Source organism: Phyllostomus discolor, chromosome 14, assembly GCF_004126475.2.
Source record: "Phyllostomus discolor isolate MPI-MPIP mPhyDis1 chromosome 14, mPhyDis1.pri.v3, whole genome shotgun sequence".
Classification (NCBI taxonomy): Eukaryota; Metazoa; Chordata; class Mammalia; order Chiroptera; family Phyllostomidae; genus Phyllostomus; species Phyllostomus discolor.
In genome coordinates this window covers 11,532,577-11,547,992 of record NC_040916.2, presented here as the reverse complement: position 1 = coordinate 11,547,992, position 15,416 = coordinate 11,532,577, and the positions used below count along the sequence as shown (strand labels likewise).

The 15,416-nt window shown below is 40.4% G+C and overlaps 1 protein-coding gene across 5 annotated transcripts in view; it reads right to left on the bottom strand.

The window, feature by feature from the left end:
- RPS6KC1 (ribosomal protein S6 kinase C1) overlaps nucleotides 1-15,416 on the bottom strand; it is a 156,000-nt gene that overhangs the window by 27,232 nt on the left and 113,352 nt on the right. For all 5 annotated transcript variants that reach the window (XM_028530743.2, XM_028530745.2, XM_028530746.2 and 2 more), the window contains 2 exons: nucleotides 4,462-6,036; nucleotides 4,101-4,190 (listed from right to left, as the gene is read on the bottom strand). In XM_028530743.2, the coding sequence (XP_028386544.1) occupies nucleotides 4,101-4,190; nucleotides 4,462-6,036 (1,665 nt within the window). The remainder of the gene's footprint in view (nucleotides 1-4,100; nucleotides 4,191-4,461; nucleotides 6,037-15,416) is intronic.

The window sequence follows — 15,416 nt, the reverse complement described above, 5'->3', positions numbered from 1 at the left end:
TTTCACAGACAGCCGTCAGCCTGGTTTTCCTACGTTTCACTTTCCCGGTCAGCTGTGAGCTGTTTCCACGTGTGAAATCGCCTGAGCTGTCGTCTGACGTCTGGGAGCGTGGAGGTCGGGGTGCAGCAAAGAGCATTTTGGACTTCTTCAATTTACACACAGATTCACCTATGAATTCTCAAGTCTGAAAAGTACTCGATGAGAAATACCAACGTGAATCCCGGGCATTCACAAAGACTCACGGTGGGGTGGCAAGTAAAGGTGAAGGGCGCACACTGGTAGGATACCGTCTCAACTTCTTAAAGACTAGAATGGGAGACTTCAGTGACATTATTAAGCATAAGATCCAACATATAAACAGTTCAACTCACTTAGACTGCATATTAAACTTTCAAATACAGTTGTTTGCATTCTATGTGCTCAATATTATAGGTTCTAGTTTCTAGCTGCTTTTTAATGACTGGTTAAGACTGATAAACTAATACAAGAAAAATACTTCCTTAACATTTTCTTTTTCCTTTATACTTAAAGTGCTGTAACAGAAAAGTCACTCTGTGCTGTGACAGTTCCAACGCCACAACACACACACCCTGTGCACCCATGTGCACGTGCCGACAGAAACAAAATCAGAGCAACGACGAGGAAGTACCCTGGAGAAGGACACTCCAGTGTTTATTCTGTAGTCTCTCATACTGAAAAACAGCGGTACCTGTCTAAAAGTCTCTTAATACTGTATCTAAAAGTCTCCTACTATGGAAACTAGACACTCTTCCACTTACACTGTCATGCTATACAATCTATTCCCACTTCGGGGACTATTTCTTTGCTCGTTCTCGTCCTGAACTCAGTTCTGTTTCTCTGGTATGAAAGGAACCCATTTACTATGAATGATGTTTATGTACAATAAAATCTTTCTAGGGAATCACCCTAGATACTCTAAGGATACCAAGTGAACCTAAAAGGAAGGGCTGCTACTTTGGAAACAGGGTTGGGTTTGATCAATGAATTCGTATTCTCAAGACCCTCTTGATGGGCCTGCAGCTGCAGCCATTTATTGGCTGGCTTTTTCACAGATGTAGACAGAGAACGCTCCATGGTTCTTGTCTTTTTGTTGTTGGACGTGGTTTTTTTTTAATATAGAAAGTGGCAACTTAAAAAAAAACATTCTTCATTTTGTTACAGAAGCTTGTCAATATCAGACATTCTTGGTAGTCTGCTGTTGAAATGACTATGACTTTTAAAAGCTAGGATCACAAAGTTGGCAGAAACTATACTTCAATAACAGAAGGTGATCATTTGCATTTCAAAATTTATCTATCTTGCTTTTCCCCTCAATTAGGCCAAAACATGTTGATTCACAGGTTTCAGTGTGTGTGTTTCTTTCTTTTTTTAAACTTATTTATAGAACAGAATAATGGCCCCCCTGCTAGTTTGGCATTTGCTCAAGTTTCTGCCCATGCAAATCGAATCTGTTACTGGAAATTTTTCTCAAAATATAAAGGCACATCGTCCACAAGATAAAAAGATACATTACTGATAATATAAAGCACAGGGCAGGTGGATAATGTTTTTAGGACAAACACATGATAAGGACTCCCAGGAGGGAGGAGTGGTGGGGGCAGAGGCTGCACACTGTTTAAACAGAAGTGAACTGTTCTCATCATAATCTTGTGACAACTTTACTTTATAACCAAACACCAGTGGCTTAGTACACTGTAGAGTTACTTGGACAATAATGCTAAGGTTAGAGTTAGGAAATGGGGGGGCAGGGGGTGTGGAAGAATTAGTTAAACCCTTAATATTTCTAACAGAGGACCAAGAACTCCATAATAATCTACAAATTTTGCTCCAATTCCCCTTGCATCGTGGGCAGAAGTACAGACTTAACTGAGTTCTGGAACTCTCTGAGATTAAGCTCACCTAATTTAGAACACTAACATTACTTTTCAGTTAAGGCCATTACTGGCTTTATTTTATCCTGTTGATAAAACAATTTATTAAGCCCAAGGAATGAAGAGACTTTCCACATTGCTCAATGCAAGCCATAAGTCTAGGGCACTTTTGCAAATCACAAAGCTTGAAAGTACAATTCTTTTATGCAAATAATTAAAACAAAGCCCTTCTTCAGACTACAGCTTTTTTTTTTTTTAATGTTAGTGAAGGGCAACCTGAAAGATGAGAGCAAAAATCCATTAATAGTAGACTGCCACCTGCTGGTCAACTATAAGAATTGTGATTTCTGAGAAAAGGCGTACAAATTAGAACTTGGATAATGATCTATTAAATTCAGTATTTCAGTACACAAAATTGAAAGTACATATCTATTGATGAATGTCATACGGTTTCGTTCCACATATATGTACACTCTTAGAAGGTCAACATGCTATAATGTTACAGTAAACAGACAGGACTGTACTTTAAGCTGAAGAAAAATAATCTGCTAGAATGCCAACACACAGATAGTATCCAATAAGAAAGTAACTACACTAACAGGAACTAGTGAGTCAGTTATTATTTAAATTAAGACACTAGCTTTACTTTTCAATTAAGGCCATTACTGGCTTTATTTTATCCTGTTGCTAAAATAAATGATTAAGCCCAAGGGATGAAGAGACTTTCAGTATGTAAACACTAAACAATGCTCCATAAACATTTGGCTTCAATGTAAGTTTTCTACTGCATCTGACTTCAGGATTTAATAAGGTTTCACTTGAAAAAAAAAACCCAGATTTAATTTTGATTCTAAAACCTCCAATTCAATATAATTAACACATATATCTATGTATACTGGTACCTCAAATGTTATTTCTTATCAAGTTAGAAAAAAAGGAGGGTCTGTTAAAAGAAAAAAGACAGAACCAGATAACTATAACAAAGTGATTTTACTATGAAAAAAATTTTTATTGTCCCATTATCTAAATCACACTAATAGGGTTTCAAAAAACAGCATAAAACTATCTGAGAGAAACAAAAATGTAATCATGTTCTATTGCCCCTTGGAAGACAAAACAAACAAACAAACAAAACAAAGAGCCCTAATTTGGAGAAAGAAAAAAAAGTAACAGTATGAAGAAAATTCAAATTGTTGTTTTCAGAAAATAGTTTTAGGATATTTGCTTTGCCAGTTGAGAAACTTTGTTATTCCCCAATACAGAAATTATTCTTAACAATGAAGGGTGTAACTAAAAATAATATAGCTCTTTCCATCCTAATTAGAATAATTTTCCATTATGCAGGGAAACAATGTTAGCTTAGCATCAATAATACACTGGTTAGCTAGTAAGCACTTAAATGCTGCATTAATCAACAACTAAGCAGATCATGTCAACATAATCAGCTTGAACTTTCCCTGAAAGCCAGTGGGGTGACAAGTGAAGAAACTTTGGCTACCCAAAGAGGCTGGAACTAGGCAAAAGGTGAAGGAACTCTGGATTCAAACACAGCCCTATCTGACAAAGAGAAACTAACTCAAATACAATCCCTATGTTCAAGTGACCTGTAATTATCAACAAAGTATCTACATGCCCAGAAGTGAATCTCTAATTTAAAAAAATAAAGACAATACAGTAAGAGGAAGAGAAACCTGTTATATCAAATATTTGGCAAAACAGGCTATTTTAAAAGAATAACATGCTTCCTAAAATTTCTCAAATACAGAAAAAGAAACTTTAAATCTGCTCTAAATGCCAGGTTGGCTCATCACTGAAATCACAACCTTGTTTTGTTTTTTGGTTTTTTTTTTGACTCTACACTTTATATTTTTAGCCTCAGGAGTTTTACCCTTTTAGTCAATTACCTCTCACATCTGAATAAAAATCATGCACTTAAAGAGGTTCAGGGTGTTTAAAGGTCTTCAAACACTCAGAAGTTAAGATGTCTCTAAGACATCAACGAAGAAGCACAAACCTATTCAACAACAAATACACACACAAAACTGTACGTTATACAATGGTTTCGCCCCTCAGACTCCTTTTCTGAAGGATTAAGGAGAACCAAACCCCCCACACAAGCGAACTGCCGGGGAAAATCACAACTTCCCTAGAGCCACGGGAGCCGCGGAGGACTCTGTCAAGGGGAGCGGCGCAGGAGACGGCGCTGACCTGGGGCGCAGTACATTCTCTCCACGGCGTCGCTGTCACAGGAATCTTCAACCTCACTCCACCTGCTGAAATACGTTAGCTGGATGTGTCCTAAAAACAAAACGACAGGAGAAATCAAAACATTTTTCTCTTCCATTTTCTGCAGAAGTGAACTGTAATTACTCCTTTTGTAGCTAAAAACAGTATCATTAAGAATAATGGCATCATTAAGTACTAGAAGCTATTACTGGGGGTGAATTTGCTGCACTGATAATGAAGCTCTAGATAGGAAATGAAGATACTAATTACAAGATAAAACGCCTACTCAGTTAATTGGAAGCAACGGCGAATAAAAAGAAATGCATTTGCAGAAGTTCCTGACCTCTATCATTCAATAAGATGTTGTTTGGGTTCAGATCTCGGCACACGATCCCCTCTCTATGTAAAGCGTCAAGGGCTACCACCATTTCAGCTGCCCATCTTTGAATGCAGCCCTCTGGGATGTAAAACCTGGAGTTCAGCACTAATTTTTTATCAAGGTCCTCAAAAATCTGATGTATCTCCTTGTCTCCTTGTGCGAACGCACTTGCTCCCTTAGTCACAGAGTCTCTCCGAAATAAAGTCGACTCCTCTTCGGCCGAATCATCGGTTTGATCTGTAAACAGCAATACTTCTTCAGTTTTTAAAGTGTCTGTGTTTGCATATTCATTAGCACCTGAGAGTGGGTCAGAAACCGGGAATAAGCTTTCGTCCATGCTGTTTGCAGCCACTGCTGACTCAACCCCTCCAAGTCCCTGGAAGTTAGGATCTGAGATGCGTAACGAGGACATGTCTCCTGAACTACTGGGGTCAACAGCGGCCACAAATAGCATCCCAAGATCCCCCTGGGCATAGTGTTTCTCCGGTACACCATGGGATTGAAGGCCAGAGGGGTCACTCAATTCCTCTGCGCCTTTTTCTTCTTGTGCTTGGCACTGTTCAGCATTAAGCCTGAGGCATAAAACATCAGGGGCTTCCAAGAGTTTGCTTTCCATTATGCCCATATTAGACTGTGTAAACTTAGTAGGCCCCACGGCTGCACCATCTTTCGTTGGCTCCAGTTCACCAGGTAGGTTTACAAGAAGATCAGGCCTTCCTTCATCAGGACCACTGACATCATCAAAAGCAGCATCTTTGAAAGAAATAACTGGAACAGAGTCATCTGAGCCTCTGCTAATGGTGTCCTGAGCTATAACCCTGCTTTCACTAATATTAAAACTCCTGTCTCCATCTGAAAGGGTAAAAAATGGTTTCAAAGGCTCTGACTTTAGACTATACATTTTTTCTCCAAAATCAAGTCCTAAGAGTTCACTAGTGCTGTCCTTACTGTCTATCCTAAAGAACTCCATGGAGCTGTTTTTAGATCTACTGAGGGAATCTAACGTTCTTGGAGAACTAACTGCTTCCAGGCCATCCTCTGCAGGGAAGAGTTTCAGCTCGCAAGCTATCCGCTGAGTGCTGAGGCTGTCACTGTCAGCCGCAAGGGGTGCTGGGACGCCTTCGACAGCTTTGGTACCAACACCATTTCCTTCGCTCTTCATGAAAGGCTCCTCACTCAAGGACCCGGGTTCAATCTTTTCTTGCCCATATTCATTGCATAACGTTAAATAACTAGTAGTACATTCTTCCTCTGAACTCGAGCCAGAATCGGGCCATTTTGGAGAGCTATCTTGGCCGTCATCGTCTTGGGTGCTACCGTCTTGGGAGCTCTGAGTCAGACTGGTCTCCAGGGGCAGGACCTGCAGCAGGGCCCCGCGGTCACTGCCTCTGGATTCGAAGCTGCTGCTGCCCTGAGGACTGCGGGTCGGCTGTCGCAGGGGAACTTGACTAAGTGCAGATTCTTCCACTTCCTCGATGTCAAAGCTTTCTTCGGGGCTTCTGTTTAGAAACTTACTGATATACGACCAGAGTTTGCCACCTGTGAACAAGTATAACCAAAAAAAAAAAAAAATTAACATCCCCAAATTAATGACCATTACAAAAGCAAAAGAGTATTCTAATAACTGATTAACAGCCAGACAATGATACCCATCCATTAAAATACCCAGTATGCTGAAAGGCAAGCATTCTAATAAAATGTCTTTCGTTATCGCTGACTGATGGGTACAGTTTCGAGCATATCTCCTAATAGCAATTATTTCCGAAAGGACAACCTATTTCCTCCTTTGAAGAGAAATTAGTTATAACAAATACTAATATGAAATCTCACAGATGAATTTCTACTTAAAAGTTCAATATAATTTAGCTTTAGAAACATCCGATTGTGTTCTGACTTGTTTATGTCATAATTTTTTCAAGCATGGTCCCTTGGTCAGGTGAAAATTCATAAGTAAGTGCTGCTTAAAACTATACACTTCATTGGGGGAAAAATCAACAATATTATTGCATTTCAAAAATGCCCAGCCCAGGATCAGGGGTAGATGTGGCATAGGTACGTAGTTATGCCATTATAAGTGCCAGTTAATATTTTTCCCCATTTTCTCCCCTCCCCCAAAACATCATGTGTTGTATGAGCCCAAGTAGCAATTGAGGAATATTAATTGAGTGGCCCTTAATGTGGCAAGCTATTAATTCTAATTTTGTATTCTGATATATATCAGAAAGCTATAAAACCCAAAATCATAAAAATTAATTTCACGTAACTCATAGAAATCAAATACACACAAAATAATCCAGTGTCTTACCAGCAATACTTGCCAGGTATTTATTTCACCTGATTTTTCTTTTGTTTTAACCATTAAAAACTAAACCTATTTTGCTCATTAGAATCTTTGAATATATAAACTATGATAAGTATCAAAAACCTACCAAAGCTCTACTGACTAGAAAAAGTACTACAAGAAGAAAGAAGTTAAATTTAATCGAGAAATCTTAAAAATCAGTAACTGCAGAAGCATACTTTGTAAAGATATAACTGAAGCTTCCAAAGGTAAGAAGTAATGTGTTAAACATAAAACTTTCTATTAATATGATGAAGGCAACTTTTTTCAGCACATTTTTAATGTTGTTATTAAGCATTATATACCAAGGGTAACTAAATATAACCACTGACAGTCCATTATATGTATAAAAAAGTCAATGGCAACATCCAAAATTCTTTTTCTGATTCGCATTTCACTACACACAGAGGAGTTCAGTGAGTGCATAAAGCCCCGGACACTGTGCCTGGCACAGAGTAACAGCTCAACACGGAGGAGCCGTCCTAATGCTAACCCTACCACGCCCCACATCTCCTCCACCAGGGACCCAGCTAACGGTCTTCTTTCTTTTGGATAATAATCAGTGGCGTTGGGCATTATGGCATTTAACCTTCCCCTCTCATTTTCTCTTAGCTAACTTTCTGTCCTCACTAGATTATGCTTAGTTTTTCCTATTTTCCCATAGGAAAAACTCACACACTAACTCCTACAAGGAACTTGTGCACTGATTCCATCTTTTCTTCGTCTTCTGACAACAATAACCACACCCCTCTCATCACAAATGCCTCTGCTGTGGCACACCAACAGTAACACTGGAGCCTGAAGCTGGGGTTCTTGTATGCAATCAAAACGCGTTGTTCCCAGTTCTCCTAAATGCTGACGACTGTGAGGACAGCACCAGGCCTTCTCCAGACTCTCTGTATGGACACTTCTCACATGGAGTGCAGGGCGTGGCCGGCATTCAGTCACTGCCTGCCAACTCGGACGGCAGCCCATCAGAGCGAGGGGTGCCCGCATAAAGTAGACCATGTCTACGGCTGCGATGCTCCGGGGACCAGCAGGAAACAGGTCCAACTCAAGTTCTAAGATATGTTTCATTCATTCCTAGGCCAGTTCCACCTGGATGAGCTGCTGAAATCTAAAATTCAATGTGCTTAAGTTCTTTTATTTTTGCCCTCCAAATCACTTCCTCTTTCTGACTTCCAAGCCTTTCTGGCAGAAAAGTTTTGGACCAAGCCTGGGCTATTCTCCCTCCCTTGTTCTTCCTTCATCAAACAATCTTCCAAGTCCTCCTGTAAGATCTACCCATAATGTTTCCCACAGTCTTCCTCCTTTTTTCATCCCTTGAATCAGTTTCTTGGAATACTGTTACAGCTACAACTAGATTTCTACCACAACTGCTGCCCGATTAACCTTTCATTTTAGCACAGATCTTATGATGTCATTTCTCCATTCAAGAACCCCAATCCCTGCCACCTACTGAATGATGTGCCGACTCCATAAAAGGCATTTGAACCACTCAGTGATGAAGTACCAATGCATGAGTTGGTCCTCTCCCTCAGCTCACCACATGATCCATCTGAACTGGGTTTCTCCACACATAACCTATGCCAGGCGTTTGATCATACTACACCCACCACTTGGAAGTTTCTTTCCTATCAGGTTCCCCAATAATCCCATTCGTTCTTGAAGGTCCTAAATTTGTTTCTTTCATCAATTTTTTATATTCCTTTGCTGGATACAACTCCTAGCATCTCTTCATCTATATCACTTCATCGTTCTTATGACATTTACAGCATTCTATGTCATATTAGCAATACTCTTCATGCTTTTATTATCTCCTTTACCAGATGGCAGAGTCTGTGTGACTGCAGGGAGAGGATTCTGTCTCGCATGTAGAATAATAGGTCTTAAATAAATATTTAATTAACTGGATTACAAAAAGATGACAACTTTACCAATTTTTTGAAAACCTTTCAAGGAAAAGGTCTATAAATATTCATGGCATTAGTTTTGGTCATATAGTCTTCCTATTTTAAAACAAATACATGGTTCTACTGTTAAAAATTTTAAATATAGCTCTGGCTGGTGTAGCTCAGTGGAATGAGCGCTGGCCTGTAAACCAAAGGGTCACTAGTTCAACTCCCAGTCAGGGCACATGCCTGGGTTGCAGGCCAGGTCCCCAGTAGGGGACGCATGAAAAGCAACCACACATTGATGTTTCTCCCCCCCTCTTTCTCCCTCCCTTCTCCCTCTCTAAAAGTGAATAAATAAGATCTTTAAAAAAAAGAAGTGTGAATACTTTTATGCTTCTGACACGTGTTGTGAGACTGCCTTCCAGATGGGTCATCCCAGTAAGCAGTGTGCACTGGAGCCACCCTCACAGCAACTTGCTTCTGTCGGATATTAGCAAGTTCAACAATTTGATTGGTCAAAATAGCATCTTATTTAATTTCCATTCTTTCCATTATTAGGTAAAATTTCTAAATGTGTCTGTTGGCACTTTCCTTATGAAATGTGTTCTTAGCCTAAACGAGTACCCAAATTGAATTACGAAAACTCTGCACGTTCAAGCAAGAAATAAACTGTTTTAGTTAGCTCTTCTCTGTTCTTTGTGACATGCCCACTTAAATTTAATGGTCAATAGGGAGCTACAGAAACAAACATTTTGGTCCTATCACATACTTTTTTTAAAATGACAAAGTCATGGAAACTACCTAACCTACAAGAACACATTATTCCTGTTGAAGTTTCTCACCCACAAAAGCGGAGTAGGTGTTGGGAACTGCCCTGCCTGGTTTCAGAAGCTGTAACCCCCCATGGCTAAAGCTGAGTGAGAGACCTTGGGACCATAAGCCACTAAGGAGACGAAGCTTATCCCCCTGGCAGGAACACTGCCTCTGCCCACTTTACTTCACCCTGCCTGGCCCCCAGTGCATGACTGGTTAGCCAATGATGGGTTAAGATTCCTCAAGGAAGGGACGACCTAAGACAGGCACAGTCACAAGGGGGCCCTAAGGAAGGGCTTGGGAGGCTATGGAGAAAGGGGATGATGGACCCTCACCCCTTGGCTTTGACATAGCCTGAGTCCTCATTCTGTCTGCAAGAAGTCTCCTAATCTCTTGCCTACCTTACTTCCCTTACTCGACCTAAGCCTAAAACAATTCTGGAGGTAGGTGCGGCCTGTGCTGGAAAGGACAGGTTTCCCAGGGTGATCAGGCCTAAGAAAGAAAGAATACATAAAATCCTGTGAAACCTGCTTTGCTAAAGCCCTCAATTTAAATGATAAGAGTCCAAGCATGAAATGAGTTTGTTTCCTCAAAGTTTTATGGCCCTTTAGCTATCTGACCCTGACTCAGAATAAGCCCTCAGAGTTCTCTGAATGTTATCTATTTGGTCATTACTGTCTGACAATGACTGATGAGCTTTCCATACACACCCTGTATTCCTATGCAAATTAAAGGCAATAAAAGCCTATCGAGGCAAGGGTTGGTGAGTGCTTTCCTCTTGAGAGAGTGGCCGTGCAGTCCCTTTTCCTCCACAGGACTCGGAGTCCATGGAATTTGTCTCATCTCATCCATAACGCCCAAGACACTGTGGGCTGGTGTCCATATCAAGTAGGTTTTACTTTCTATAAAATTAATATCAGGCCCGACACAGAGACTTACACAAATGTCAGTTTTACTGTTGTAACATTAAAAACATTAACCTTAGAAACAAACCTATTGTTGGCTAAACCACAAAATATAAATATGAAATGCATGAACATATTTATAATTTTTAATATTTTAGTAATACAAATGATACCTAAGACCCATTAAAGCATATAAAATAGTAGATATTAGCTATTTTAAGTTATGAAAATAGCAATACACAAGGTTTAATAAAAACTCTTTTTTAAAAACTTTCATATTTTAATCTATTGATTTTCAGCAAGATTGCAAAAAAATTTTTAATTTTACTTGACCAGAATCAAAATGTTTAATTAATATATACAATAAAATATTGCTGGGCCAATGATCAAAATCATCTTTTGACCCAGCAATTCTACTTCAAGAACTTTCGCCCACAAATAGCTCTCAACAAACAAAGATATATGGGTAAAAGCATTAGAAACAATTTAAACACCAATTAACACTCAATTACATAAATTATGGTAAATCTGTACAACCAAATACTTTGTATCTATCAAAAAAATGAGAGCATTATTTGGAAATATTTACATCTTATTTACCATGTGCTGGGCCTGCTCTAAGTACCTTACACATATCAGCTATTTAATGCTCATGTCGGTCCTATAAGTAGGGGTCATTGTTGTCACCCCTACTTCACAGATAAGGAAACAGAGGCACAAAAGGGTTAACTAACTTGTCCAAAGTCACACGACTAGTAAATGGTGAACCAGGTTCCAGAGTCCTTGCTTTTAACCACCACACTACACCGCAGACCTGTATGTGCTGAGATGCTTTCCTTTTAAGATGGGGGGAGTGTGGCAAGTTACAAAACAATGTTTAAGATCCATTTGTTTTTTAAAAGCAGACGGGCAGGGAGTATGTGTTATATACATAGGAAATTTCCCCCATTTCTAGAGAATGAAACTGGGCATTACAGTGAATTGGGCAGGAGATTTTAATTTTACTTTGTATACTTCTACATAGTTCAAATTCATGTCTTAATCTATTAGTTTCATAAATTTTTAAAACTAGTTAATAAAAAAAAGAATCATTTCACCCCTTGGGCCCCAAATAACTTGGGAAGAAATGACCTCCCACTCCCCATCGATGTGGTGTGTGCACATCCGGAGGCTTTTCCAAGGCTTTCCTTCTGACCTGCTCACTCATCTTCCCTCTGACTCACAGCTCAGTACCACACACTCAGCTCCTTCCATGTACTAAGCATTCCGATACATGCCAGGGTGTGTATGATGAATATGACTTAATCCATAATCTTAGGAACTTACAAAGTTTTAAAAACACTCATGGCCTTTGCTGAATCCAATTATTTTCCCACCTCTTCTTCCTCAGAGTTAAAATAAGAGATTCATTAACGAAAACAAGCATTTCAAACCTCTCTCCTAAAATCTCGCCTGGCATATCCTACTAAGTACCACCCAGATTTAATAAGTACTTCAAACTCACATGTCCACACCCGAACCCCTGATCGCTCCCTCTGCATCCACTCTCCCACAGCTTTCCCGTCTCAGTAAATGCACACTCCGTCCTTTCAGGTCTCTGAGCCAAAACCCTGGAGTCAGGCCAGGTAGAATCGTATCCATTCTACCTTCAGAACACACTCAGGATCGAGTAACCATTTCTCATCACCTCCCCCAGTGACGCTTCACCCACGCCCCCTTCGTTTCCACCTGGGTTGCGGCAACAACTTCCGAACTGCTCTGCTCTTGCCTTTGCCCTCCTACATGCCACCTTCCATGAGGCAGCCGGAGTGATCCCTATCTCGCCACTCCTCTGTTCAGTGTCCCCCAGTGACTATCTACCAATTCAGAATAAAAATCAAGTTCTCAAAGGGGCCTACAAGACTGCACAGGATCCGTCCGTCCGCCCACCGCCCCACTTCTCCAGGCTCACTTCTCACCACTCTTCCCATTCTGCTCCAGCCATGGCGACCTTGCTGCTTCCTGTGCACCATGTACACCCTCGCCTCCAGGCCTACGCAAGGCTCTCTTACCTGGATATTGATCCTTCATGTATCCACGTGCTCCCTCTCTCACCTCCTTCAGGTTACTGGCCAAACGCACCTTCCTAACAAGGTACCACTCTATACCTCACCCCTATGGCATTCCTTCCCCTTTCTGTTATTTTTTCTGTCTGACATATATTCACTTATGCACTTGCTGGCTGTCTTGCCTCTATGACACCAGCTCCACGTGGGCAGGCTTCATCTACTATAGAGCTAGGCCTATCTCCCAGTAAGCATGCAATGCATTTCTGACAGGATGGATTAAAGAAAATGAGTCAAGAGACTTGTGTGAGTCATGAACAGTTTTTTTGTAAGCAGAGGGAAGCTAAAGCCACAAATAAATATCCAAACATTCATATTATGGCAAAAAATTGTTCATTTACTTTTTCAGTAATAGTTTATCCTGCATATGAAAGTGACATTTACATGACACACGCACAACCTCCTAGTCCACAGAGGTAACAAAGACAGCACCGCTAACATGTAAAAGCACGCTGTCCATCATCCAGCTCACTTGATCACTCAAGCCAAATCCAAGAAATTACCCTCGATGCTTCTGTCCTACCTTTATGCCATCACAGGTCCCAAAAGCCATGCTGTCATCATTTCTTGCCTAAGACTATTTCATTAGCCTTCTCCCTGCTTCTATTCTTATCTCTCTATAATCCACTCCCCTACAACAGCCAGAGTGATTTTTTTAAATGTAAGTCAGACCTGGCCACTGCTTCAGATGTCCCATGTTCCCCAGTGCACTTGAATAAAGGCCGAAGTCCTTCCTCTGCCACAGAAGTCTCCGGCCTGCTTCTCCAACAGCCTCATACCCACTATGGCCCTCACTTACTCCACTCCAGCCAAGCGGTCTCATGGCTTGTTCCTCAGACATTCCAAGTTTGCCTCAGCCTTGATTCCCCACACTAATGCCTGTACTGGAATGCGCACCCATCCTTACATCCACATGGTACTTCTGTCATTCAGAACTCTTACCTGCCACTATTGGGGACTTCTTTGACTACCTAATCTAAAACAGGCCCGGTCCTTATCCATTAGATCTCTCTCTCTGTTAAAGATCAGCAGAGTCCCTGCTATTGTCTAATATCCTCCTGCTGTTTGTTTTCCTGTCTGACTCTGCAGAACAAGAATGCGCGTCTCAAAGGGGCAGGCTCTTTCGCTGTCTTGTTCACCTGCACATTCTCAACAAAGCTCTTTAATGTTAAATGAGCCCAGAGTCCCTACATGCACTATAATTTAATATCTTTGCATTATAAAATCTTCTTTAAAATTAAATGACACCTAGCACACAATAAAAAGAGACACGCCCCCCCCCAAAGTGTAAATAATCCAGTATAAATTCTATGGTCATGTGACTATTCTAAATCAGGCATGGTGAGGATTAAAGGAAAAGAGAGGTGGTAAAGGTAATCTAAAACCGTGGAAAACTTAAAAACCATTATGTCTATGTCTTTAAGACAGATTATAAATATTTCCACAGTGTTGATGTAAATTCAGTGGAAATATGGGCTCTGGAGAGCAAGGGAAGGTGAGAAGGCGGCAGAAGAAAACCTGAAGTGTGACTTGGAGAAGGAAGAAGAGGAGAGGAAGGGGAAGCTGGAAACAGCAAGGGTAAACTAGGATTGAAAATTTGCCACAGATAATCTCCAACATGAATAATCCACCCCGGGTAATAGAATATTGACTATAATTACATTCATCCTACTGACCTTGTTCTAAATTATTATGGATTATTACTGCGCAAGTTATTTTTGTTCCACACCAGAGGTGGCTGTATTCCGCTATCAGATGACATGACCTCTAATTCAATAATGTCTGTAATGCACTGGTATCCTCCGATAAAAGCTGTCTATAATGTCTGAACAAAGGTGAATTAGTTATCCAATTCACACACGCAATTAACTCTCTTAATACCTGAGAGACCATGGAGGCCCCTCTGAATTTCCCATTAAGTACCACATATGGAGGTCTTCCCTCCGTCTGTAGTTATCTTGTGCTGTACTTCATAATAAACAATATTAATAGTTTATTGCCATCAGAAATCTTACATTAGTTATAAGAGACCTCTGCAAAGCAATGCCTCATTTTCCTGGGAAAATGCATTAAATTCAAATGCTATGCCTATTTGTAAAACACAATAGTTCTCTATTCTCAGTAATGTGAAAATAATAGTAATACCATTAAATACAGAAAATTTAATTTTTTCCATCATTTTTAAGCACACCTCTTATAAGACAAAGGGCAGTATTTATAATGTAGACTTATATTTATGTGCTGTATTCAGTCATTTTAAATTAAAAAAAAAAAACAACTGTTTAAATCCAGGCATTAAAAGGCAAAAACAAATCAAAACATAGTACTTTTGTCACCTGTTCCCTCCACTCAGAGCTGAAATTTCATAAATAGTCTGAAGGCAGAGTAGCGTGTCCCGGCTCTGCATCGGCATGTGATGCCAATGGCCGCGTTTGTAAAAACTCAGATTAGAACAACTGGGTCATGTCAAATGTCAAGCAAACACCCAGGCCTTCTAAAAAGGGAGGTAATTAATTAATTCTTCAGGATATGTGTCTTATGTTGGTCATCTAACATTAATGCATCCTTTCAGCAGAGCACAAGAGAACAAAATAAAATCTGTAAAACGAAACCTGGCTCTCTCAGCACACATCCAGCTGAAAGTTCCCGTCCTATCGGATCCACTCGAGGAGAAAGCGGGTAGCTGTGTGTATCCAGGGATGCTGCTACAGTTTGAATGACATCTGCTGCTCACCTGCGTTTCCACCCCCCCCCACTCAAACGAGGGAGGGAAGGCAGAGGAATAAGGCAACAGTTTCTCACATGTGTTTCACACGGTTTACTCGTTTGTGTAATGACAGAAGAAGGACATTCTAAAAGC